At 39.3% G+C, this 26,082-nt stretch overlaps 1 protein-coding gene across 4 annotated transcripts in view; it reads right to left on the bottom strand.

The window, feature by feature from the left end:
• Positions 1 to 102: 102 nt before the first annotated feature.
• Positions 103 to 26,082, bottom strand: part of LOC124264161 (huntingtin-interacting protein 1-like) — a 31,679-nt gene continuing 5,699 nt past the window's right edge. Inside the window, exons 7-27 of one of the 4 annotated variants that reach the window (XM_046698898.1) lie at positions 25,512 to 25,561; positions 23,939 to 24,011; positions 22,669 to 22,761; positions 21,807 to 21,885; positions 21,023 to 21,111; positions 20,444 to 20,512; positions 17,965 to 18,102; positions 15,880 to 16,285; positions 15,246 to 15,335; positions 14,692 to 14,778; positions 13,918 to 14,091; positions 13,208 to 13,386; positions 12,891 to 12,980; positions 12,218 to 12,280; positions 11,446 to 11,546; positions 11,131 to 11,360; positions 10,296 to 10,357; positions 8,910 to 9,014; positions 7,768 to 7,803; positions 2,596 to 2,678; positions 103 to 756 (exon numbers count right to left, since the gene is read on the bottom strand). In XM_046698898.1, coding sequence (XP_046554854.1) covers positions 2,622 to 2,678; positions 7,768 to 7,803; positions 8,910 to 9,014; positions 10,296 to 10,357; positions 11,131 to 11,360; positions 11,446 to 11,546; positions 12,218 to 12,280; positions 12,891 to 12,980; positions 13,208 to 13,386; positions 13,918 to 14,091; positions 14,692 to 14,778; positions 15,246 to 15,335; positions 15,880 to 16,285; positions 17,965 to 18,102; positions 20,444 to 20,512; positions 21,023 to 21,111; positions 21,807 to 21,885; positions 22,669 to 22,761; positions 23,939 to 24,011; positions 25,512 to 25,561 — 2,271 coding nt within the window. In that variant the 3' untranslated portion in view covers positions 103 to 756; positions 2,596 to 2,621. Of the gene's footprint in view, positions 757 to 2,595; positions 2,679 to 7,767; positions 7,804 to 8,909; positions 9,015 to 10,295; positions 10,358 to 11,130; positions 11,361 to 11,445; positions 11,547 to 12,217; positions 12,281 to 12,890; positions 12,981 to 13,207; positions 13,387 to 13,917; positions 14,092 to 14,691; positions 14,779 to 15,245; positions 15,336 to 15,879; positions 16,286 to 17,964; positions 18,103 to 20,443; positions 20,513 to 21,022; positions 21,112 to 21,806; positions 21,886 to 22,668; positions 22,762 to 23,938; positions 24,012 to 25,511; positions 25,592 to 26,082 lie in introns of all 4 variants that reach the window. The other 3 variants (XM_046698899.1, XM_046698900.1, XM_046698901.1) reach the window with 3 other exon arrangements.

Raw genomic sequence — 26,082 nt, 5'->3', positions numbered from 1 at the left:
CATGAAAAATATTCATTTATAACTCTCATAACATCAAAAAACATGATACAATTGCGAAATGTAAACGATACATAAACATATTTAAACCGATACTTTCAAAACTCAATATCGATACAGTTTTGAATGTATCGATAATTGTATCGTCTTAGAAAAAGTATTGATGCATCGAGGCATCGCTACTTATTAGTTATGTCTTATGTAAATAGCAATGTTACATGTTAAGTAGAAGGATACATTTGACCAATACACAAGTCTTGTCAAATATATTAGCATGTGTATCTGCAGAAACATATACTTTGTTTAATATAATCTGATACAGTTGTACACATGGATATTGTGAAGGTATTTCAATATTAGGAAATAATTTTATTTTCTGGTCAATAAGTGTGAGAGTGCCGATGAATGTTTCAAGTTCGGGCCACTACATGTGGTCCATTAAAAGTCCAATGTATCTGACAATCGCCCCTTATTTTTTTCAAAGTCATTAAGAAATAATTCATAGCACTGTTCTTTAACTGTTGCATGGGACATTTAACCTCTTTGGTGAGTGTCACGTGAAGACTCTTCTTGCTGACCCATTGACCCTTGATGCCCTCTCACAAAGTTGATGACCTTGGATGACCTAGTGACCTTGATGACCTCTTGGGATGACTGATGTGACAACATGTGTGAATAACATTCTCCTGGGATGTCTTGATACAGCGCTCAGATTAAAATACCACCGCCAGTCATCTCTTCTCAACCACGTCAGCTTTTCTGCAAACACATGTGAAAGTAATACAAATAATCGTTCATAATAAATGTAACCCTTTTCTCAATAAAAATGATTTACACTCAATTTGGCTATTATTACTTTGAGGACCCTACTGGAATGAACAGTAATGCTAAATCAACACTAAATTAGAACAGACATTCATCAGCACAAGAAATATCTTCAAAGCCTACTTGAATAAGAAATATTAAACAATAAAAAATCATTTTAGGAAATTTGCTCACTTGACGCTGAATAAAAAATGACAACTAAGACACTAAGATTTACTAACAAGAATATATTACTCAAAAACCACTAAGACTTTCAAATTCAGTCTGACAGAACACAAAACATGCTTGTCCCCTAAAATCTGGATTCCCCAAGAACTTTGCACTCCGCCCTGACCATGCTGTTACAGAACTGTAGGAAGGGAGGCAACTGTGTCCTTCATGCACAACTCTGACAGCACGCCTTACAAGAAGCTATCCTACTGCAAAATCTGCACATACTGTGGTCAAACAAGTTTCATGAACGGTGACTTTATTTATCAAACAGTCTTAGTGTATGAACCCAAGTGTTGGTATTAAATACTGGCAAAACTCAGCAGCTATTGGCACTACACTCACACCAACAGAAACTCATCGCAAGAAGGTAAGAGGGAGTGAGTGAGTTTTACGCCGCACTCAGCAATATTCCAGCTATATGGTGGCGGTCTGTAAATAATCGAATCTGGACCAGACAATCCATAAGCATCGATCTATGACATGTGTCAACCCAGTCAGCGAGACTGACCACCCGATCCTGTTAGTTGCCTCTTACAACAAGCATGGGTTACTGAAGATCAATTCTAACCCGGATCTTCACGGGTTCAAGAAGTTAAGGACACCCCATGTGTGATGTATCAATAAAACTAGTCTTCAACATCTTTTGAGTAGAAATTTTTAAGCTTACAGAAAAGTGATTTTAATATATTTTTCAAATAATGTTTCAAACTAAAAGATTATTGAATCAGATTGAAATGAAACATAAAATATATCTGAATATAAAATCAGTGATACATTTTGAATCACATACCTGTTATTAGAGTATTGATCACTAACATCACAAATCATGCAAACAATCTATAGTAAGTTATGGTTTATATTTTAAAAATATGTTGTTTTTTGACTTCGTAAACTCTTTTTAATATGAAAAATATGCCACTTCCAAAGATTAATGACAACTCAAACAATAAGAATATCTTGATGAGAAGCATCTTCATTGTCCTTGAGTAAAGCAGCAAGAAAGAAATTCCCAGTTAAAAAAAACCAGCAGATATTTTTCACTGCTGTATCCCAACATGTGGGTCAAACAAACCAGTGATTGACAGTATGAGCATCAGTGTATGTCTGTGGGACACCATGACACGGTCAGGCCCCCATTTCTTAATTAACACCACACTTTGATAGCAATCTGTAAATGATCGAGCCTGGACCAGACAATCCTGTGACTGACATCATGAGCAACAATATGCAACTGGGATACAATGCCATGCATCAATCAGGTCTGTGAGACTGACCATATATCCCGTAGGTCATCTCATATGAGCAGCATGGGATGCTGAAGACCAGTTCTAACCCACATTTTCAACGGGTTGAAACCTCATGGATGCCTGTTCCCCATTCAGTATATTATAATCCATACAACCTGTAGTAAACATCTCATAACATCAACTTGTCTCCCAATAACAGAAGTAACAGTACAATGAAACAAACACCATGCTGTCAATGAACCATCAAGATTATAACTGCAGCCACCTTAGTATGTGGCAAAACCAGGTGCAAACCACACCATGCATCTCTTACCAGTTACCGTGGTTACCCGAGAATGTTCACAACATATCAGAGTCCCACGGACCCAGCCAGTCTTTGTACACTGGCACGTTGGACTAGAAAAACACCACATATATACAGCAGTCTTAGTATTTACCATGAAAAATTACTGACATACACTATTCAAAAGACGTACACTACTTCCATTTTTTTCCAAACATTAATATATTGTCATGCCATAACAAATTGACTATAGTAACATGAGCGTTCTTTGATGTCTCTTGAATAACATGCATTATATAACAGCTATAGTTTCTAAAAAAATAAGAATCAAATTGATAAAATGAAAACATTTTCTTTCAGTCTGAATCATGATTGGCATTATCCCCTTGAACTTTATTTCAGACATCATAAATCCATCACTGACCATCACCCATCCCTCTAAATTACATGTCATACCACTATGCTAAAACAGTGTGCTAAAAACAGTCTTATGATTATTCATAACCACTCAATTTTCACTATAACTAAAAACATGTTCAAATCATACAATAATTCAAGAACATTCAAATGTCATAAAAATTGAAATAATTATGTCAACAACACTCTTTTACAAAAACATTCAACTTCAGTGGTTGCAAAATTAGGGGCGATTTTGCTACAAAGCATGTAGCTGACTGAAGCCAACTAAGATATGATTGTTCTGGGGGAGGACTAGAGGCGGTCTGTTGTGGGTGGATTAAGGTACATGGCTGAGTTCTGACAAGCATGTAGCTGACTGAAGCCTACTAAGATATGATTGTTCTGGGGGAAGACTAGAGGCAGTCTGTTGTGTGAGATTAAGGTACATGGCTGAGTTCTGACAAGCATTAAGCTGACTGAAGCCAACTAAGATATAATTAAATCTTTGAAGGGCATTTAGAAGTGGTATGCATAAGAAAAGCAAGAGTTATGGATGTCAACTTCTTATTGTGAATAACACAACATTTCGGAGTGTATGCTTACTCCGGTGAATCCTGATGAAGGAGTAAGCATACACCCCGAAACGAAGAAGTTGACATCCATAAATCTTGCTTTTCTTAAAATATAATTGTTCTGGGGGAGGACTAGAGGTGGTCTGTTGTGGGTGGATTAAGGTACATGGCTGAGTTCTGACAAGCATGTAGCTGACTGAAGCCAACTAAGATATGATTGTTCTGGAGGAGGACTAAAGGCGGTCTGTTGTGGGTGGATTAAGGTACATGGCTGAGTTCTGACAAGCATGTAGCTGACTGAAGCCAACTAAGATATGATTGTTCTGGGGGAGGACTAGAGGTGGTCTGTTGTGGTTGGGTGGATCAGAGAGGAGACAGGGAGTGTACTGACATGACAAGTCAGTAGGTCTTGAAATTACACACAAGTAGCAGGTTACTGTTCCTTTGAGCAAGTGAGTGAGTTGGGTTCTACACTGCTGGAAGCAATATTGAAGCTGCGTAGCACCAGCGGCCACCATATATGGGTTGCATGTGTTCAAGGGGCATCAAATCAACATCTTTAATATGAAGAGCGAAAGCCTCAAGAGGACAATGCCACCACCCCTTATCATAACAGAAATATTTATAGTATTCCTTATTTTTTGTGATAACCTAAAAACGTTCGTGGAGAATGTCATAAAAACACTTTGATAATAGAAAGACAGTATGTATTTATGCCAATCGAACCCGGGTCTTTGGTGCGTTGAGTTAACACCTTTAACCACGAAGCCACCCCACCACCCTGTTTTAATGATAGACTTGTGAAGGTTCACAAAAACATAACTGGTGTACACTTGGGACGGATTACACGTTTTGGGCACATCCAAGGGTGAAAACTCTCGGCTCCATCATCCATAAAATACATGGTCTATCCCAAGAAACAATTACAAATATCTGACCTGTCAGGTGGATGCACATCAAATATATTTCAAACTTAACACACTTAAGACGACACTCAAACATGCTTTTTCAAGCCAAACAGGATGTCCTAACACTCATCTAAAAATAGGTATGGAATAAACATGATAATAGCACTGGAAAACCTTTCAAAGAATTCCAACATCAATTAACACTGATGTAGTATGTGAAAAAATGTACATCAAAAATAAATATGTCCTCTTAAAAACAGCTTTGTGAAATGCATGCAAGAATTCACTTGCCAAGAAAATAAATGTCTTGAGTCCATGCAAAATCAAACATGGATTATTAGATCAGGAAGATTTCAGAAATAAATTGTGAAAACAGAATGCTGTTAAATTGTGTATATGTCAAAGAGTGTACAATGAATATTTTACAACAGCAAGACAAGATTCCAAAGATGTCATCCAATTTTCAAATAAAGATAGAAAACAAATATGGCCATAAAAATATTCTGTGCATCTATTCTAAATGGCAGCAACAGGCATGTTAGCTGCATTGTGTAGTATATATGGAATAAGTCATTCCAAAAATGTTGAACTGGCAAGCGAAGAACTGATGTTAACTTGACTAGATCAAGTCATATTCGGGCAAAAATATTTGAAAAGAATGCTACAAATGTTTGTCATGTTTTTTTTATAATTTCTTTCCTCCATTTGACCATTTTACCATTACTGTGAGCCAGATGGTGTTAGTTTGACAGATCACCTTTGATCTCCTGGATTCCGCGATGAATTTTTAAGAATTCTGCAGTAAATTTAAGTAAATTCTGCATCCCATTTTTCAAAGTTCTGCAAAAATTCTGCAGTTAAAAACTTGAAAAAAACACACATAATAATGCAATTTGAATTTTCAAAAAGATCGATTTGATGAACATAATTGCAGTGTCAAATTCAAATTCAAATAATATTATTGTAAGGTGCTGAAGAAAATATTACCTTATGAATAAATCATCTTTATTCGTGAATATTTTGAAAATATAGTCAATCTTGATTCAACTTTCAAAATAAGTAAATTCTGCGGCAGAAAAATGGCAAATTCTGCAGGTATTCTGCATGATAATGCATTTTCCGCAGACCAGACATTTTTCTGCATCAAAAGGTAATTTCCGCGATATATTCTGCAACCGCGGAATCGCGGAATCCAGGAGGGATTGGTAAACCAATTCAATTATTTGTTTGGCTGGACAGAATATCAACTTATGCTGCTAGTGAAAAGACTGTTATTTCAGAAACTCAAGAAAGAAAATGATTTTACAAAGATTTTACACATTTTCAAATCAATCTTTGCCCATAAATTGGATTCAGTATTCATAGCGTGAGTGAAAAGGAACTAAATGTAATTGTTAACAGTGTTAGATTTGTCCCAGTTGGAAACACACATTGAGTCAGTCAGACAGAAACTGATTTTGAAAACAAAGCAACTCTGGTTCCATAAAACCTAAACCTGAGCCAGGGGTGTAGCTACCATTATAAAAAAATTCCCCGGGCTTACACATGATTGTTGCTAAAAGGTTGGACAAGTCCTCAATACGATCTAAATATGACGCTTTGCAACCTAGTGGGCTTATACGGGAAAAAAAAATGGCTTGCTACGCACCTGTGAGCTCTTACGAAAGATAATTATCTTCAAATTTATGGACATATCAAATTTGAAATAGGACCTATTTATAACAAATTTGAACCCTTTATCAGAAACCAATATTTGCGCAAATTCAGTAACTTGACATAATCAATGTGTGTTTGTTAGAGTTGACAACATATTGATGGAATGATGTACGGTTGATGCTTGAATGCCCACATGGTAACGTATCCGTTGGTAACAGAATGTTAGTGTGATAACAACAGGTATTGGCCGTGGCCGGATGCTGGAAGCATGCTATCCGTGACTAGTGACATGAATCAACAAGGCTGACGTATGAAACTGGATGATGTGGAGATAGTGACATCAACTCATACAAACCCTCATGCTTTCTGCATAGACTGTTCAGTGGAAATACAGCAGGTCTGCTGTCATAGTATTTGCTTCATTTGAAAACTGGACAAGCTTTTATAACATGAGCATTGAAAATAGTGCATATCAACTAAAATCTTTACTTAAAAGGGACTTTAATACATTTATGAAGCAAGGGTGACACTTTAACTGGAATGAATCAGGTCTTTAGATAGCTAATCCTGGCACTGATAGGGGATGCAATTTTACATACAGAGGTACAGCTTCTTTGACCATTGGGCCATCTCAGAACAGTTGAACTGGGTATTACCAATTTATCATTATTTACCACATATTGCTGATATTACCCAATCCTTGAATGCCTGAATTGATATGAAGGTAGGAAATTAGCAATTACTTGAATTAGTTCTGATAATATTCCAGAATCTGAATATCCAAGCAAAACATGAATTAGTTTCTGCTGAGAACATTGAGGTAACTAGAAGTCTTCCTATAGTAGAGCTGTTAGTATCTCTATCTAAGCCCCAATGTAAGACCCAGGCAGAAGTTCCCATAGGGTCCGGTTATAGAAGAGAAAGACAAACCAGTGATTGACAGCATGAGCAGTAACCATCATCAAGGTCATGGACATACTATCAGCCTTATATCCAGGTATCCTTCTAGCAAGTTCTTATTGTATGCATGGGATACTGGGGGCCTATATAACCCTACGTACTCCATGTCTCTACCACACAACTACATTCACTACGTGTTCCACTGTCTGTGCAGAAAGCTGAGAGTGTACGGTGATGCTTATCCAAACATCAGAACGATCAAGGTGACTTGGTGTGAAGTATTTGCATTGCTCTTTATCCACACGTGCTGGCACTAAAGTCATAGTAACTGTGGTTTGTCTACATGCACAAGTGAAAATTGTGAACCTTATTTTGGTATGCAACAGAACCATCATCATCAATTACCAATATCATGCTAAGTGAAGTGAATATTTGAATATGTCCAAAAAAATCTTCCGTCAAATATCAAAGATGAGGTTATTCTCTAGAAAAACTAAACTATGACTCAGATGTAAATCCTGAATTCATCGACAGTTTGATATTCTGACCTGAACACTTGCCACTTGCCAACCTTGATGTTCCAGCCCATATTTCATAATACCAGCCTGTTTAACGTTTTGGGGGGCGCAGCAAAATTTACATGTCATTTCAAATTTGTCAAAATTTAAACTTCTTTTCATTTCAAATCTGCATATTGTTTTAATGGAAATGACATGGAAATTTGAGGCTGCAAAAACAACAAAATGTCTTGATTTGAAGAAACTTACGTTGACATCTTCCCCAAGTCCATTCTCCTCTCCTTCCTATTTGCATTATGAATGTTGGTGTTATTAATGACGTTTACTACTTTCCAATATGATCAAGAAAACCCAAACAATGCTCAAAATACTGTTATTGTACATCTGTAGGAGAAACTAGTGTGTGACTCTGTATGGTTTTATGCCACTTTTAGCAATATTCCAGCAATATTCTAGCAATATTCTAGCAATATCACAGCAAGGAATACAGACAGACCTCACACTTAGTGCCCGTACCAGGAAGTGAATCCAGGCATTCAGTGACAGTTGTAAGGTGTTAGGGAATAGAAAGCATTATTTGAAAAAGATTAAGATTAAAAATCACTACTGTTTGGTTGAGAAGTGTTCCTGAAACCAACTACGATGTATGATTATGATGACAACAAAAATAACCTTGACCTTTTCTGCTTGATTTGTGTTTCGGTAGAGAAATGAACAAAACTGAAATTGCTGGAATAATCTAGATATAATACAACCTTGACCCATATAATCAAATTATTACCATATTCACCATATCTTATAAGCATTCTGCTTCACATGGCCCCCGAACTTCTAAACCAGTTTGTCTTTGCGAGCACCTACTACTATGGCGGAACAGTTATAACACTCTGCATCTTTTCGTGTATAGAACACGTTTATTAGAGGTGTGACGATGCGGAAATGTCATGATACAATACATATCGCGATATCTTACGATTCGATTCGATGCATATCATGATATGCTATCTTTAGTTATTTTCTTTAAAAAAAAGTATATTTTGATAGCAAGTAACAGTGTAAATTTTTACAAAACCGTCAATTTCTAGTGAACATTCACAATTTTAAGGTCAACGATGCATATCACAATACGAACAAAAGTATCGATATATTTATCGTCAGATAAAGTATCACGATTATCGATACTACGATGTATCGTCACAGCTCTAACATTTATTACAGAAAAATACATTGTAGACATGCTTTTATCAGCTTGGCCACTCCATGGTGCTTATTATGGTGAATATGGTACATTAAATCCCATCTTCCAGCTGTACATGTAATAGTCCACTATACAGTCTGAGTACAAGTGTGTATGGTTCATGCAGTGTGAGATGTGTACAGTTGGTACCCACCTCCCATCCCTCGCTTTCCCCGGCCAGATTGTAGTGCTGCTTTCTCAGATCACCCAGCTTCCTCCTCTCCTTCTCCAGCATAGTCTCCAGCTCAATCACACGCACCTGGACACCCAAGCGAGACAGTGATGAGACATGGTGAGACAGTGACAGATTGTGGTGAGACAGTGGCAACATGTGATGAGACATGGTCGGACAGTGACAGCATGTGATGAGACATGGTGAGACAGTGAAAGCATGTGGTGAGACATGGTGAGACAAGGACAGCATGTGATGAGACATGGTGAGACAAGGACAACATGTGATGAGATATGGTGAGACAAGGACAACATGTGATAAGACATGGTGAGACAGTGGCAACATGTGATGAGACATGGTCGGACAGTGACAGCATGTGATGAGACATGGTGAGACTGAAAGCATGTGGTGAGACATGGTGAGACAAGGACAACTTGTGGTGAGACATGGTGAGACAAGGACATATGGTGAGACATGGTGAGACAAGGACAACATGTGATGAGACATGGTGAGACAAGGACATGTGATGAGACATGGTGAGACAGTGAAAACATGAGACATGGTGAGACAAGGACAACATGTGATGAGACATGGTGAGACAAGGACAACATGGAATGAGACATGGTGAGACAGTGAAAACATGCGGTGAGACATGGTGAGACAAGGACATGGTGAGACATGGTGAGACAAGAACAGCATGTGATGAGACATGGTCAGACTGTGACATGTGATGAGACATGGTGAGACAAGGACAGCATGTGATGAGACATGGTGAGACAGTGACAGCATGTGATGAGACATGGTAGGACAAGGACAACGTGATGAGACATGGTGAGACAAGGACATGTGATGAGACATGGTGAGACAGTGACAACATGTGATGAGACATGGTGAGACAGTGACAGCATGTGATGAGACATGGTAGGACAAGGAAAACGTGATGAGACATGGTGAGACAAGGACATGTGATGAGACATGGTGAGACAAGGACAACATGTGATGAGACATGGTGAGACAAGGACATCATGTGATGAGACATGGTGAGACAAGGACAACATGTGATGAGACATGGTGAGACAAGGACAGCATGTGATGAGACATGGTGAGACAAGGACATGTGATGAGACATGGTGAGACAAGGCCAGCATGTGATGAGACATGGTAGGACAGTTAGAACATATGACCACATATGAAATAGGTTTTATTAAATGGTGCTATGAACAGTGTTCCAGTTATATTATGGCATGTCATAGTGATTGCACAGTGTGACACAGGGCGAAATGAGAAAACATTGAAGACAGTCCAAAATAGTCCAAGCTTGAGATCAGCAATTTGTACATTTGTACAACCATTGGGTATCCCACTAACCTGAGTCTGCATCTCCATCTTCTTTGTGTCATGGAGAGACAGCTGGGTGAAGTCCATCAGATCTGAAACAGTAACGACAGTGTACATCTCCTGCTTACAGGCGGTAGCAAGTGTTTACAAGTGAAGTCGGGTCTGAGTGAGCCTGACTACTTGGGGCTTGATTTTAGGAAATGAAACCTACTTTCACGAGGCAAAAACAGGCTGCACTTGCTGCTCAATATATAATTATACATAATGCTTGAGTTTTGGTAATGATGCTTTTGAACATCATAACAAAAAAGATTCAGGTTGCCACAGTGCCTCAGATCACATGCTTTAGATCAGCATGAGGTACTTGGGACATATTCTGATACAGAATCCAATTAAGATGACCCTATCAGGAACTGGTTCTCCCTTTATGTAAGGACCTGGGGCATTTATCAAACCCACATTGCCTTCAGGGACTGAAGAGTGAGCATCTGTTTCAGTGAGGACTGTGTGTTGGTTAAAGGAATTGCATGACTATATACTGTGATACAGGTACCAGTACAGTAATATATTGGAAGCTGAAGTGTTTGACAGTGATTGACTTTGATTGTACATGCAGATCATGCTTCTACACAGTAAATATCACACAATCAGTCAATATCATTTAGTTGTCATGGATACAGGGGAGATAACAACCTGAGATAAAACTAACTTGCAATTTTCATTGTTTTGGCAATCAATTCTTATGGGAAATACCATTTGTGAATAATATTTGTGTGGATTTTAGGTTATATGAGACAAATAATAACAAAACCTATTTTTCATGAACATAACCAAACCCAGCAAAAATGGCAGAAAGTTGACTTACTCTTATCTTCAACTATCTGTGATGCAGTTTTGGCAGATGCCACAACATTTCCTGTGGCCTGATTAACTCCCTTTGACGCCCGAGACAGCTCTGACAATCCTTGACTCCCTCGATCAGCTTTGACCTTGGAGGCTACAGTAAGCTGTGCTGTGCTGGCTGCGATCTCCTGGGCACACACCATCAGTTCCTCAAACTTGCCCTCACCCTTCACCAGCTTGTCTGCTGCCTCCCTGCAAACATCCACATCCACTCAGTGAACAATGATGTAACACAGCAAACACACAACATATTCTCTATGTTTCTAATGTTACTTACATGAGTGTGGAGGCACCAAAGCCCACAGCCTTGGCAGCAGATATTAAACCCTCTGTCCAGCGGTGATGTTTCTTGTAAAAATCTTTGGCTGTCGACGTCCCCTGAAACATTCAGTGAGTGAGATGAGTTTTATGCCATTTTTTGGAAATATTCCCGCAATATCACGCCCGGGGGACACCACAAATGGGCTTCACACATTGTACCCATGTGGGGGATCAAACCCGGGTCTGTGGCGTGACGAGCAAACACTTTAACCACTAGGATACCCCACCACCCCTGAACATTCAAAAAGACACATGGAGCTACTGTGGATGTACCAGTGACCTGGTGACATAGGGAGGGTGAGTGAGTTCAGTTAACAGCTCCCCAGGACATTTCACTCTTAACACCGAATATCAGCTTCTCTGTGAGGATTACAGTGTTGCAGCTAAAATGAACAAACACTGGCAGCTTTGGACAAGATCCTAACTCAAGGCCAGTGGACACAGAGTGTCAACATGTCACTGATATCAGTGAGTGTCAGCTTTGTGTAGAAGGAACATACAAAGTGATTTGGGCACTGAAGACAGCCCCTTCTATTAAACCCTGAAAGTACACATATTCTTCAGATAAAGAAAAGTCGCAGCTTGGTTGAGCTGAGATTCAAACTAAAATTATAAACCAAGGAATTCTGGCAACTACAACTGCCTGGCCACATATGGCCCTTGATAATTATGACACCCCAAAAACGAGGCAATGATAACATCTCCACCCTGGACAGTTGGCTACTCACCCTGCCCTGAAGTACAATCTCCTTCTGCACATCCCTGGATTTCTCTATTAGCACCTTAATGGCCTGAAACAAGACACAGCTAAAGTGAGTCAAAAATATAGAGCAAACACATTACTGGTAAAGGTACCTGTTTTATGAACACACACCAGAGTTAAACTGGAATAGCAACACATGAGAGAGAAAAATATATGCCAAACCAGGCCCATCTTCTAAAAATATATGACTTTTAACTGAGAGCAACTGTTCAAGAAGGATTGTCCACAAACAAAATATTCTAAAAATAACTTTAAATTCTCAAGAAACCAATGTTGTTCTTGTCATGGAGTGAGGGAGTGAGTTTAGTTTTACGCCACATTCAGCAATATTCCAGCTATATGGCAGCGGTCTGTAAATAATCGAGTCTGGACCAGACAATCCAGTGATCAACAGCATGAGCATCGACCTGCGCAATTGGGAACCGATGACATGTGTCAACCAAGTCAGCAAGCCTGACCACCCGATCCTGTTAGTTGCCTCTTACGACAAGCATGGGTTACTGAAGGCACATTCTAACCCAGACCTTCACGAGTGGACCTGGAATGAAGAAAGACATATGTTCCGCTCATATTCAAGCTGCTTACAATTTCATCCAAGGAACAGTTTCATGTCACTAGAGTGGTCTCCCTTTACTGACCTTCATGAGAGCTGTGCAGGCGTCTAAGATTCTTTCGTTCACCTCCAGCTCGATACCCGTATTGTCCTCCCTCGTCTTCTGCAGCATCTCCTGTTGAACAAAAACAGAGCAGGTTCAGACTAACATCTAGCTTTCCACATCTTATGTGCTTGAATGGTGCGTGTGTGCATGCATTTGTTTGCTGGGGACCAATTCAAACCCAGGAAAGAAAAGAGATCAGATTCACATGCACCCAACAGGGAATAAAGTTTGCTGGGTAGCACCTTAAGACTCTTGAAGGATCTGCCTAGTTTGTGTCCAGAGCAAGTGTGACTCACCTCTATCTTCCTTGCTGCCTCTTCAATGGCTTTGGTTGTTGAGGACATCTCCTTGTCCACTAGGTCCCCAATCTCCTCGGCTTTGACGTCCTCCATCTTGGGGACTAGGTCCTCTGCCAGCTTCATCAAATATTGCACTTTCTGGATGCAATCATCCACCTCGGATGTTGCACTGCCACCTACAAGAAAAGGCAAACAACTTTACACTAAAAGTGAATGTTGCTTCACAGTCAACAGTGATTCATAAAATGGTCAGAAAACAACAAGGTTTATCTATAGATACTATTCACTATTCATGGGGTGACTACAACCCTAGCTGCCTGTCGGGCACTAAAAGGTTACAGTGATAATCTTGAGAACAAATCCCCAATAGCTGACAGTACTCACTGTCACAAATATACAAGATTATCAGGGTAAGGTTATGTTCACACTGTTAATCAACAATAAAATTATCCTCCTTTTGATGGAAGAAGGTGTCCACCACTCAGATTGATAGAAAAAACAAAGTCTCATTATGATATCAATATCCTGAGTCAGCATGTTTGCCACAGGGCCCTGTTCCTCTAAGCGATTGTAGCCCTACGACAGTCGTAAGTCTATGATAAAGTATGGGAGTTACGACTGTCATAGCACTACGATCGCTTTGAGGAACGGGGCCCTGTCCTTTAAATCAAAGACAAGGCCTCTGACAGCAGATACACACAGCCTACCTTTGCCAACAGCATCCAGCAGTGACACCCCGGAAGTCCCTGTATCTCGACAAGCATTGGCTAGTTCCTCCCCCGGCTCTATCTGTGCAGAGTGGGACGTGGCAAACCCATGCACGATACAGTCACTCATTCGATGTGAAAACATGCTGATTGTACCAATCAGTATATCTAAATCTGAAACAAACAGGTTAAATTCCACAGTATGAAGACCTACCACACAATCTGATACCTGAAAAAAAGAAACTTCAAAATCAGCCATTAAGATGACATAGAAATTTGATTTCTGACACAACTTTGAAACGATCAAAATAAGTGGAAGCCATGACAGATTAACTATAGTGACATGAACAAAACCATGTTGTCCTAGACATTTTCTAGTATAACAAATTTGGGGAGTTTAAACTAACAGGATACTATTTGTAGTCCTATCTTACAAGGTTTCAAACCAGTTGTCATGCCAGGTGTCGTACAAGTAGTCCTACAAAGTATAACTGCAGGTATTATTTCCATACCCAGGGGTGGAAATAACTTTAAAATTGCTAGTGTACTCCGGAACAGTGGCACATGGAAAATCACTTGCCCTGATAATTTTTCCACTATACCTGCCGTTTTCTTGTTGATTTTTTAAAAGAAACAACATAATTAACATCGGAAAGTCAACTGGACACCGGTACAGTGTGATATACAAATTTGCTTGCCCGACAGAAAAAAACACTGGACTCGGATGTCAGGCAATGGGTTATTTCCACCCCTGCATACCTATGGAAACCTCACCTTTCTTTTCCCCAGTGTATGCACCATGACTCTGTCGTAGCTTCGTCAGACTCTCCAACAGAGGTTCTGCCCTCATCAGTAAATATTCTGGAAACAAAAGACTCAGCTTCATACCAAGACGGCCTGGAGCACATAAACTAGAGATCGACATCATGAACACATTTCACTAAACAGGATGTAATGATTGACTTCTACTGGAAGCATAAATGGAAGTAAATGTAAAATAAAACTAATACACTCCAAATCTTTTTAACAGTAACTGTAAGTACTTAACTTCATAGGATAAAATAATTTCTTTTGCTGTATTCAGTCCAGACCAAACTCTGGTCATTCATATTAATTTACTATGCTTTCATTTTGGTTATTCATGTGGTACTGGGAATTTTTAAATCCAAATTGGGAACTTTCACTGTTGTTATCCGCAGACTTGGTACCAAACAGCCTCTGAGTGGCCAGATTAATCCCTGCAGCTAATCACATATTGCTACCAGCAGAATGCCTTTTCAGTTGACTGACACAAGGCTGTGCTCTTATCACTGTATTGGTCAGCCTACCTGCTGTACAGGTGACAGTTGTGTGTGTTGGGTTCTCGTTCTGCTCCAGGGCGTCCTGTATTATGGCCTTTCCTTCTGACACGCCCCTCTCTGCAATACAGGCACATGTCAGCCTTCCTCACTCAATAGATACACTTCTTCCTAACATGCTGTATACATAAGTAGTTTACTTGGTTCATATTGCCCTATAGTATCCTAAGTGATGGAGTGATTACTTCGCTATCAGCCTGGTTTTAACTGTATCACAGTGTATTGTGACTGTTACTGTTCATCAGTTTTACCTGATGATGGGGCCAGAACAGGCCCCAAAACATTGTATCAAAGAATAAATAGAAGATGAAATCCAGAAAATTCTGTATGTTTATCAAATCCATCTTCTAACATGCCAATCAAGCATGTATCACAGTGTCTTGTAAATAATCCAGTCCAGACAAACCTGTGATTGATAGCATGAGGAAATATCCCTTATTTAGGGCTGAATTATGCACAATCAGCCTCATCAGCGTCATTGTAATGACAAGATTCTTGTTTAATTCAGCATGAGGTACTGGGAATGTGTTGCTGGTCTTGTTGCAATATGCCCGACATATTGCTGATGCAATATTAGATTCTAACTCACTCACTACACCCTCACCTAACAGCTTCTTGTGCAGGTCATCAATCTGTCCACCAAGCCGACTTTCACTGTCCTGCTTGTCTGTCCTCAGCTGATCCAACTGTTTCTGCAGTTTATCAAGCGTCTGGGTCAGAGACTCCTCTTTCGAGGCCTTCTCAGCCAGAGTTTGGTCCAACTGAGCCTGCAGCTGGGACACCTGTTCACTCAGCCTCTTCTCACTCTCCTCATTCTCCTTCTGTGTGGTGGACAAAGTTGCCTGCAGTGAGGACAGCTGACCGCACAGCTCCTGCTCTCGCTGGTCCCCTCCTTGCTGCACCTCAGACAGACGGGATTCAAGGGAGGCGACTGATGTCTGACTTTCCTCTAACTGGGATTCTAGAGAAGATTTGCTGTCCTCTAAATTCTTTACTTTACTATCAAGGTCCTAAAATGAAAAACAACAAAAGATATTGACGCTTCTAAATACAGTGACCTTCAGGCACATGTCTTTGTCACCATCACATGGCTATTGGTCAGAAGGGTTACTATGATGTGATATTTAGGCAATTATTTCGCCTTATGAGTTTTAGTTTTACGCCGCACTCTGCAATATTCCAGCTCTATGGCGGTCGCCTTATGAGTGAGTGAGTATGGTTTTCCGCCGCTTTTAGCAATATTCCAGCAATATCTTTGTGGCAGACACCATAAATGGGCTTCACACCTTGTACCCATGCGGGGAATCGAACCCAGGTCTTCGCCGTGACGAGCGAACGCTTTAACCTCTAGGCTACCCCACCGCCTCTCGCCTTATAAATAAATATTTAGGCATGTGAGACCACAATCATGTAGATATATGTTGGATCATAACTGTGTATGCTTTGATAAAAAATGAAATTCCCAACTGGGTAATAACACCAAACCAAGAAGGCATCTTCCGTAATCTTCCTCAGCTACAGGTTGTCTATTTTATTTATTCAGTACATACTGACTGACTGACTGAGTTTGGTTTTACATCACTTTTAGCAATATTCCAGCAACATCACGGCGGGGAACACCAGAAATGGGCTTCACAAACTGTACCCATGTGGGGATTCGAACCCGGGTCTTCGGCGTGACGAGCCAACGCTTTAACCACTAGGCTACCCCACCACCCCTATTCAGTACATACAAAATATGTTACAACACATTGGTAAGATCAAGGTTGGTGAACTGAATGATCTTCATAAGCATCATCGGTATATAAGCAGGAGTGGCTACATGGGAATGTTTATGATACAAAAGCTGGATTGATTACAAATGATGTGTATACATATACTGTCTCATACACAGATTCAACAGCAACCTAGCATTACCTTGCTCTTCTGCCATCCCTCATAGAACTCATCCAAGCCAGCAGCCTGCCAATACATTAACCGACACCATTGTTATGTTCAGGCGAGCTGTAGAGACCTTTCACAGCCACATAAGACATGCTGTTAGTTCATGCTGACCATACATACCACACTGCTCGGTAGGGTTATCTCTCCTTAACACATGCTTGTTGTTGAGAGTTGTCTCCCCTATGACGGCAAACAAGCAGACATGCTTATATGACTATGAAATCTTACCTTGCGGTGACAGACCTCCATGTTTACAGGGATCAGTGGTTCTAACTATAAGTGGGCCAATTATGTCTATAATATATCTTGCCTGCTATTCAACACTTCCCAAAATTATCATCACTACTCCTGTGCAGATTCTGGTAAAATTCTTTTCAGTAATTCTGAGAAAGGCCAAAATGTCGTTTAGAGCCATGTTCGGATAAGTAGACAAATCTTTAGGGCACAGACTGTTAAATGCACAGGACATTAAATCAATTAATGTCAACATCAAAAACAGTGAAAAATTGACATATTGTTGCAAGTGGACAAATTTATTAATTTCAAGTAATGAAGTTCATAATAACAAATGACATCCAAGTCCTCTGTAGTACTTTCTGCATTTAGAGCCAACTTACCGTTCATTATCTGCATAAGTCCATCCTTGACCCTTTCAACACAAAACCCATTCACCCACACAAAGCTAAACACAGTAGCAGCATGCACAAGCCAGGATCTGCTGCTGCAAACGTGACATGGCCCTCACCTCTTTCTGATTCTCCAGCATAGAACATTTACCAGTGACTTCAGCCAGCTGTCCAGTGACCTCATCTGCACTTTTCTGCAGGTTATTGTGGATGACCTGCTTCTCTTCCTCGAGGCGCTGGAGGTCCATCTTTGCCTCCTGACATCACATCAACACAGGGCATGCACATCACAATAGGCAGGTCATGCACAGACGGTTAGAGCAACCCTACACAGCTGTAAGCCTTCACTCTCCTATCAAATATTCCACCAATCACAGCCACCAATTTCAGGTAGGTTCACAATCTACAACTGCCCTGGGAGACCTCATTAATTATAGGGGGAGTGGTCATGAAAATATTTTGGAAAGATCATGAAGAAATGGACACACTATACTTAAAGGTAGGGCTTTTACCTCTGGTCTATTCAGGGAGGGACATAGACAAATGCTTAGTCTCTGAAAAGATATAATTTTGAGAGAAACAAGTACATGTATCTCCATTTTAATTGAACATAAGCCCCAGTGAGCTCGGAGATGCAGAATCTGAGGAAAACTAGAACTGAGGGGTTTCACAGAGCAGAAGGGTTGGTCAGTTGTGAAAATGGACTGTAAAACAGACGTAGGAGGTCATGGGAAGGGTCAACCAAAAGAAGGTAATTGTTTTCTGTACTTTAGTGCATAAAAATTGTTGAAATTTAGGTTCTGTTTAATTTTGTAGAATGAGTGAGTGAGTTTAGTTTTACGACACTTTTAGTAATATCACGGCAGGAGACACCAGAAATGGACTTAACACATTGTACCCATGTGGGAAATCGAAACTCGGGTCTTCGGCATGATGAGTGGACACTTTAAACACTAGGCTACCCCAACACCCCTTATTTTGTAGAAAAAACTGCAAACATACATGTCCCAGAACACTTCACATTGTTCATATGGCTTCCATATACATAGCAGTATCCTTACAGAGAAATGAATAAGATTCTTAAGAATGTAGACAGACATGTTTAAATAGCATCGTTAATTTAAAAAAAACATGAACTAATTTTTAAAAAAAACATGGAACGATTTTGTATAGCTCAATCCAATATGATCCTTCTCAATCCCTTTATAGGACTAAATATACAATATATCCAAATATATACTGCTAAAAACAATCATCCCAAATTTTTCATTTTTTCTGTCTAGCCTCAACCATAGTAAAATGAGGGAATGGGGTGGTCCTTAACTTACTTTGAGATGTATAGATCGTGACTGATTTCTACCACCATACTTTACTCACTGGTTTCAATTATCTACATCTACTTTGACAAAGGACAAAGTGTAAAAAACAACATCCAACTAGACTGGTTATAAACAGCAAATATTCACATACTCCAACAGCTCTCACATGATGATGTGGAAATCTTAACAAACCACAGCTGTTATTTGTTTAGTGTGATAAAAAAAAAAGTGATCTGTGTCAAAACTGTTAGGTGAGTGAGCATTGAGGTTGTTGAAATTATTAATCGTGACCTGAATTCTCTCTAGAACACTAAGCCATGCAACATCAAGAAGATCAGTTTAAAACACAAGTGACAGCTTTAACAAGTGCAGACAGTGTGAAATAAACATATTTGACAAAAAATCATTGCAATAAATTACTTTGCTTATTTGATACCATGTAACAATTACATACAGTTGTGGATTATAACAAAACAAAATCCTGGAATAAAGTATCTCGAGTGAGTGAGGTTGTAGTCTTGAAACTTGCAGCCATTCCAAAATTAGGTGAGTGAGTGAGTTTGGTTTTACGCCAATATTCCAAACTTTCAGCCATTCCAAAACCATAGAGATTGGTCTTCACACACAGTATAACCTTGTGAGGAACAGAACCATAGAGATTGTCTTCACACAAGCACATCCTATGAGGAACAGAACTACCACATTATGAAGCTACACAACATCCCATAAACATAAAGGATCATTATCAGTAACTGACCATCAATCCCCCTCACCTCATCAAAATGGCCTGTTTGTTATCTGACTATGAAAGACACCACCATCAACAGTGAGTTGGGTTTAGTGCCTCATTGAACATTATTTCCGTCAATATATGGGAAGAAAGTCTAACATGATTTGCAGAAACTCTCATGCATGGCAGTGGTGTTGGCAAACCTAGAAATGTAATCAGGGTGAATTGAGGAACCAACCCATGACCATAAACAAAGGTTCTGGCACACCTAAGGGGGGTAACTATCCACACCTTGAAATGTAATCAGGGGGAATTGAGGATCAACCCATGACCATAAACAAAGGTTCTGGCACACCTAAGGGAGGTAACTCTCCACAGCCAAACTATGACTTGATCTTTGACTTGGCCACCCATGAGGACATGGAACCTGTTTGTGAACAGGTGTCCTCAAGTCACAGTCTGAATATCTGCTTCTTAAATATTAGACATCATTTTCAGAGCTTGATTTAAATAAACAAATTAGGTGACTGTGCAGTGATCATCCCTTACCTTAATAACTTGCTCCTTCTCATCAGCTGCTTTCTTCTCTGAAGCAAGTTGTTTTGTTACATCAGCATGCTGGAAAGATTAAATGTTATATTGTCCTGAAGCCTGCCAGTAGTATGCCTGGCTATCAACAAATGCAACAAAACTTTGACCAACTAAAGGATACTGCCACATCACAATCATCACAAACCCAATCAGCTTAGTTGGGAGTTTATACCCACTTCAATGGCAGATTGTCAATGGTTACAGCACCAGAACACAAAGTTCTTGTGAGTACATCCCTTATTGATGTCACGATACATAAGTTTCATGAATCAATACGTATCACGATAACCATGTTGCGATTCGATACGTATCACGATAATGATTTTCGCAACATTATTGCATAAATTTAGTTACATTTTGAACATTAATATTTCATATTTTATAACTGTCCATGAAAAGATCAACATTTTTTATTCTCAGAGATTAAAAAGTTAATTGTATCGTCTTAGAAAAAGTATCGATGCATCGATGTATCGTGGCATCCTTAACATCCCCCAATATCTACATCCTGTATGCTCACATCCCCACGATACTCACATTCCTGAGAAGCTGCACATGCTCCTCCCTCAGTTTCCCATAGATGTCCTTCATCTTCTGGAACTTCTCTTGGTTGGCCTTCGCTTGTTCTGCATGGTCAAACAAGAAGAAGAAAACTGCTTTGAACCACAGCTTGAAATATTCTAGCTATATTACATCCTGTAAATCCAAGTTCAAGGAGACCAACCAGTGCTTGATATAACTTCCTGAACAATGTGATACGATAACTTAATACTCGCAGTGTTACTGCAGTTTAACATTTTTACGCAATATTACACTAGTGTAATACTGCAGGACGTATGAAGTCATAATGGTTTACAGTTATGACATCACAATGCTGATACTCGCTTCCATGAAATACCATTTCGCTTTCACTTGTTTGATACCAAATCATTAACTCATTGATTAAAAATGATACTACATGGAAGGTCGTTTAGCATCCTCCATATACAATCGACCGAGCTACTGCGGACACATAAAGAAACACAAGACAGGCAGACAGACGGATGGACATTTTGTTTGGGATGATAGACATGCCAAATCTGGCATTGCAACCCAGCTGTTCACAATTTCTTCTACAAACGGCATTGAGATGTAGGTATGATGAACAAGGGAGATAATTCTATGTACATATAACTTCTTCCTTACAGTGAATGTGACATCTCTCATTTAACCTATTATAAAACATCACCTTCACTGAAACAGAGAAGTTGTATATCCCAGAATTATCTCCCTTGTTACAGATGGTCCGCACAAGTGAATGGCACAAAAGTAGTATACTCACTCTCAGCTTCAGGTAGCTTTGCCAAGGCATCTAGACTGGCCTGTGCTTCATCTCTCTCCTTCTTCATTGTCTCACTGTCCTGGAAAACACATAACACCAGTACAAGCTGGTCAGGAAAAACTGGAGCAAAATTCTTCCCGCACCCCCAAATTAAAAAATATTGACTTCTCATGCTTAAAAGTGAATGTCAGCTTAATGTGCCCCTGTAAGTTCCTTCTCAAGAAGAAAGTCTTACAGTGAGTGAGTTTGATTTTCTGGCCACCATAACAGTACTCCAGTCATATCACACCTTGTCAGCTTAATGTTGCCCTGCATGTCTTGGACATTTAGCATTCTTCAAGAAGAGTTAGTTAGTTAGTTTAGTTTTACGCCACACTCAGCAATATTCGAGCTATATGGCGGCGGTCTGTAAATAATCGAGTCTGGACCAGACAATCCAGTGATCCACAGTATGAGAATCGATCTACGCAGTTGGGATACGATGACATGTGCCAACCAAGTCAGTGAGCCTGACCACCCAATCCTGTTAGTCACCTCTTACGACAAGCATGAGTTACTGAAGATCAATTCTAACCCAGATCTTCACGGGTCTTCTTCAAGAAGAAAGTCTTACAGTTTGATTTTCTGGCCACTTTAACAGTATTCCAATCATATCACAGTGTCAGCTTAATATGCCCTTGCAAGTCCCAGACATTTAGCACCTTTGTAAATTTCATAAGCACTTATAAGGACGAATCGCAGAGTCAAAGCCACAGTTATCGGGTCATGATGTGCCAAAGGGAGGCAACTCTGCACATAAAATTCAGATGACTGAACAATCAACACATTACATTTTTCTTGCAGACTGAAATGAATGTTTTACCTTTAATGCTTTATCAGCTGATAGCCTTAGTTCTGATAACAGCTTCTCCAGTTTGCTGATTTCATCCTTTAAAGACTGGATGATTCTACCATCCTGGAAGAGACAAAACCATGTCATAAATTCTTGTGACAACTGCTTAGACATATACTTATCAAAGTTCACGACCAAAAGTTCACACTATACTATTTTATACTTCAAGAACAATCACATCTGTTGTTAATAGCAATAATAATAGTATTATAGAGGTGACATTGATATGAAATATGAAAACCGTACAACTGACTCAAAAAGTATCATAATAATCAATGCATTCATTAATCATTCTGGGCCCCGTTCCTCAAAGCGATCATAGAGTTACAACAGTGGTAAGTCTATGTGAAAGTATGGGAGTTACTTAGCACTACGGTCGCTTTGAGAAACGGAGCCCTGAAATATATTGATAAATACTAAATGTGTAGACCTGTAGTTGTGTAGCAGTTAACACCAAACGTGTACTAGGTTGATTCATTGTATTTCCGCCCTCTGAGTGACCATCATATCCATGGTGATCTCAGAAAATCTAGTCATTTCTCTGGCAGTAAACGATTAACTAAGGGACCATTCATAATTTAGGGCTAGGGGGGTGATGATGATTGTCATGGAGAAGCATGTACAATGTGAATGACCCCCCCCAAATTTATGTACAAAATAAGTGACCCCGTGCTGCATGTCATGTACAAAATCAGTGACACGCCCCCCTCAGCTAATTTTTAAGCAAAATATTTAAATATGTTTAAGTACAGAATTGCTGCCCCAACTAGTCCATGTGTACAAACTTGACCCCCTTGCCTCCCCAGAACAAAATGGGTGACCCCACCTTGCCATAAATTATGAACGGTCCCTCAGAACTGATATTCAGAACTTTCTACTGATACATCTACATTAAGAACACATTAGTACATTGATACAGCGATATGCAGTGACATTCAACGATTCAGTTTTATATTCTTTGTCAAATCAAAGACATTTTCGTCACAATGGCTGCATAGAATCAATATGTTGATAAATGAATATACATACATTGTATCTATACAGTACAGTTTCAGGTCATGCTTACAATGCTGGTTCAGTTACAGAGAGAAACTAGCAGATACAAATGACACATATGGCTACACTTAATTGCAGAAAATCATTATGTGCCTCTTGATCTTATAACATTACTGATAGCATATTGATATTTCCATGAATCAACATCCTATCAACTGACAACCAGAGGTTGTGGGAACAATACCTCTGTCTTCATTCTGTGCATCTCTTGTTTCAGGAACTCAATCTCTCTTTGAAGTCGTTCTATAAGCTGGTCACTGAAGGACAAATATAAAACAATAGCACATCAAATGAGCGTTTCAGAACAATTTTCTAGTTTAACTTTCACAAAATGCATGTACAATCATTTCTTTGAATGTCATCTTCCATGAAATTTGAATAATTTGAATAATAAATAATAGTTTTTGAAAATTGATAATTCTAATAAAAGAAGAGACCCTTATCAAACTCCATTTTCAAATTTTCTGCGTAAGGTAACTTTTACTTCTTAATAATATCTTGCAGTGTTCACGAATAGCGTCTGACCCTCTGACAAATCCGGCAGATTCACCAACGGTCCGATAGAAGTCTATAACCCGCTGGCCCCAGTGTCAGACTGTACACAATGACTTTGACTGAAGTTGTTATATGTGACATTTGCCCTTTATAAATCTTATTATGTTTGTTAAAAATTTCAATGCCAGTTATAAGAAATGTTAAATATGAAATGTGTGTTTAATTTTATTCTATGGGTCCTGTGAATTTTGAATGGGTCAGACAGACATCTGAAACTTACAGGACCCAATGTCCTGTTACTTTGAAACACAATTCGTGAACACTGATCTTGGGTAAAGATTCTGACAAAAATTGTTGGTAATTCAGATAGTTTGGCTGTATCTGAGCATGGTATACTGTTTCTCAGACTGATCTGGAGCACACGATCACAGGGCAGACTTTGGCAAAGGTATCATAAATTAAAGGATGGCACTTGAAAGAACCATTGCTTCCACAGCTTCTTGCAAGTACAATATCATTAAAATGATATGATATCTCTGTGCATGAAGCATATCATGAAAAAGTTGTTGTGGGTATTTCATACAATATGTCATTTTTGACAGCCGTGGGATATTCACACAAATGGTGTGCTATTGAAGGAAAATATGTGTTCTGTTGAGGTCTTCTTTGGCTAACACAGACATTACAGAATCAAGGGGATGAGAAATGAAGCAGAATCATTTAAAAAAGTTGCCATCTCAAGAACTGGCACGTTTTCATTTATATTGGCAGGCCCCAAAAATTGCTCTGGGTTCCTCTGAGACCTTTGTCTATATGAGTGAGTGAGTTTAGTTTTACGCCACACTCAGCAATATTCAAGCTATATGGCAGGGGTTTGTAAATAATCAAGTCTGAACCAGACAATCCAGGGATCAACGGCATGAGCATCGACCTGTGCAATGAGGAACCTATGACGTGTCAACCAAGTCAGCGAGCCTGACCACCCAATCCCGTTAGTCGCCTCTTACAAACAAGCATGGGTTTCTGAAGATCAGTTCTATCCCAGATACCTTTGTCAAAGTATTCAGATCAGGTAATATTTAATCAGAGAAGAAGACTGGATGAATTCTCGTAACTACATATATCCACAGTACTTTGACTTGTTCCACAAGAAATCCGTGTCCAGAAAAAATTCTAATGGTCTACAAAGCTTGTACCAGTCCATACAAGATAAAGAGCTACTGAAATTACAGCCCAAATACACATCATATCCCATAACTCACCGTTCATCCGGTTCAGGTGGTCGTCCGTTGAAATTGAATGCGCCCATCTCCTGTCCAAAAGTTTTGTCAAATCTGTCATTCTGATGCAGGAAAACAAGAACATGCCACACTGTCAGCAGAGGCTCAAGCACAGCAGACGGTTAGAGCAGACGCAAGAGGGTGAGGTCAAGGTCAGAGGACAAGGTGATATGGTCAATTTCAAGTGAGTAAGATGCCACACAGCAAATTCAGAGAACTATTCTACATATATAATGTTCAAGTGTTTAATTTTAATACACAGTCCTACCACATTTCACATAGTTTTGATGTGATGGATCGAGGAAGACATCATCAATCCAAATTATCCCAAATTCTTGATAAAAATATAGTATATATTTCAGACATTCAGGGTATGAAAAATATATCACAATTTCAATCACGGTGATCAAAATAGTTGTTGAATCTGAAGGCATTCTTTTAATGATTAACGTTACACTAAGAAATAAGACCAAAGGTCTGAAATATTTTAACTGTGTGACAGTCCCATAATTTCTACCACTGTATCTAGGGTCTATCATGGACACTAGTCTCA

The sequence above is a fragment of the Haliotis rubra genome, unplaced genomic scaffold (assembly GCF_003918875.1).
Source record: "Haliotis rubra isolate DU_JTF1 unplaced genomic scaffold, ASM391887v1 Scf910, whole genome shotgun sequence".
In the NCBI taxonomy this organism is placed as follows: Eukaryota; Metazoa; Mollusca; class Gastropoda; order Lepetellida; family Haliotidae; genus Haliotis; species Haliotis rubra.
This window is presented reverse-complemented; position numbering and strand designations above follow the sequence as displayed.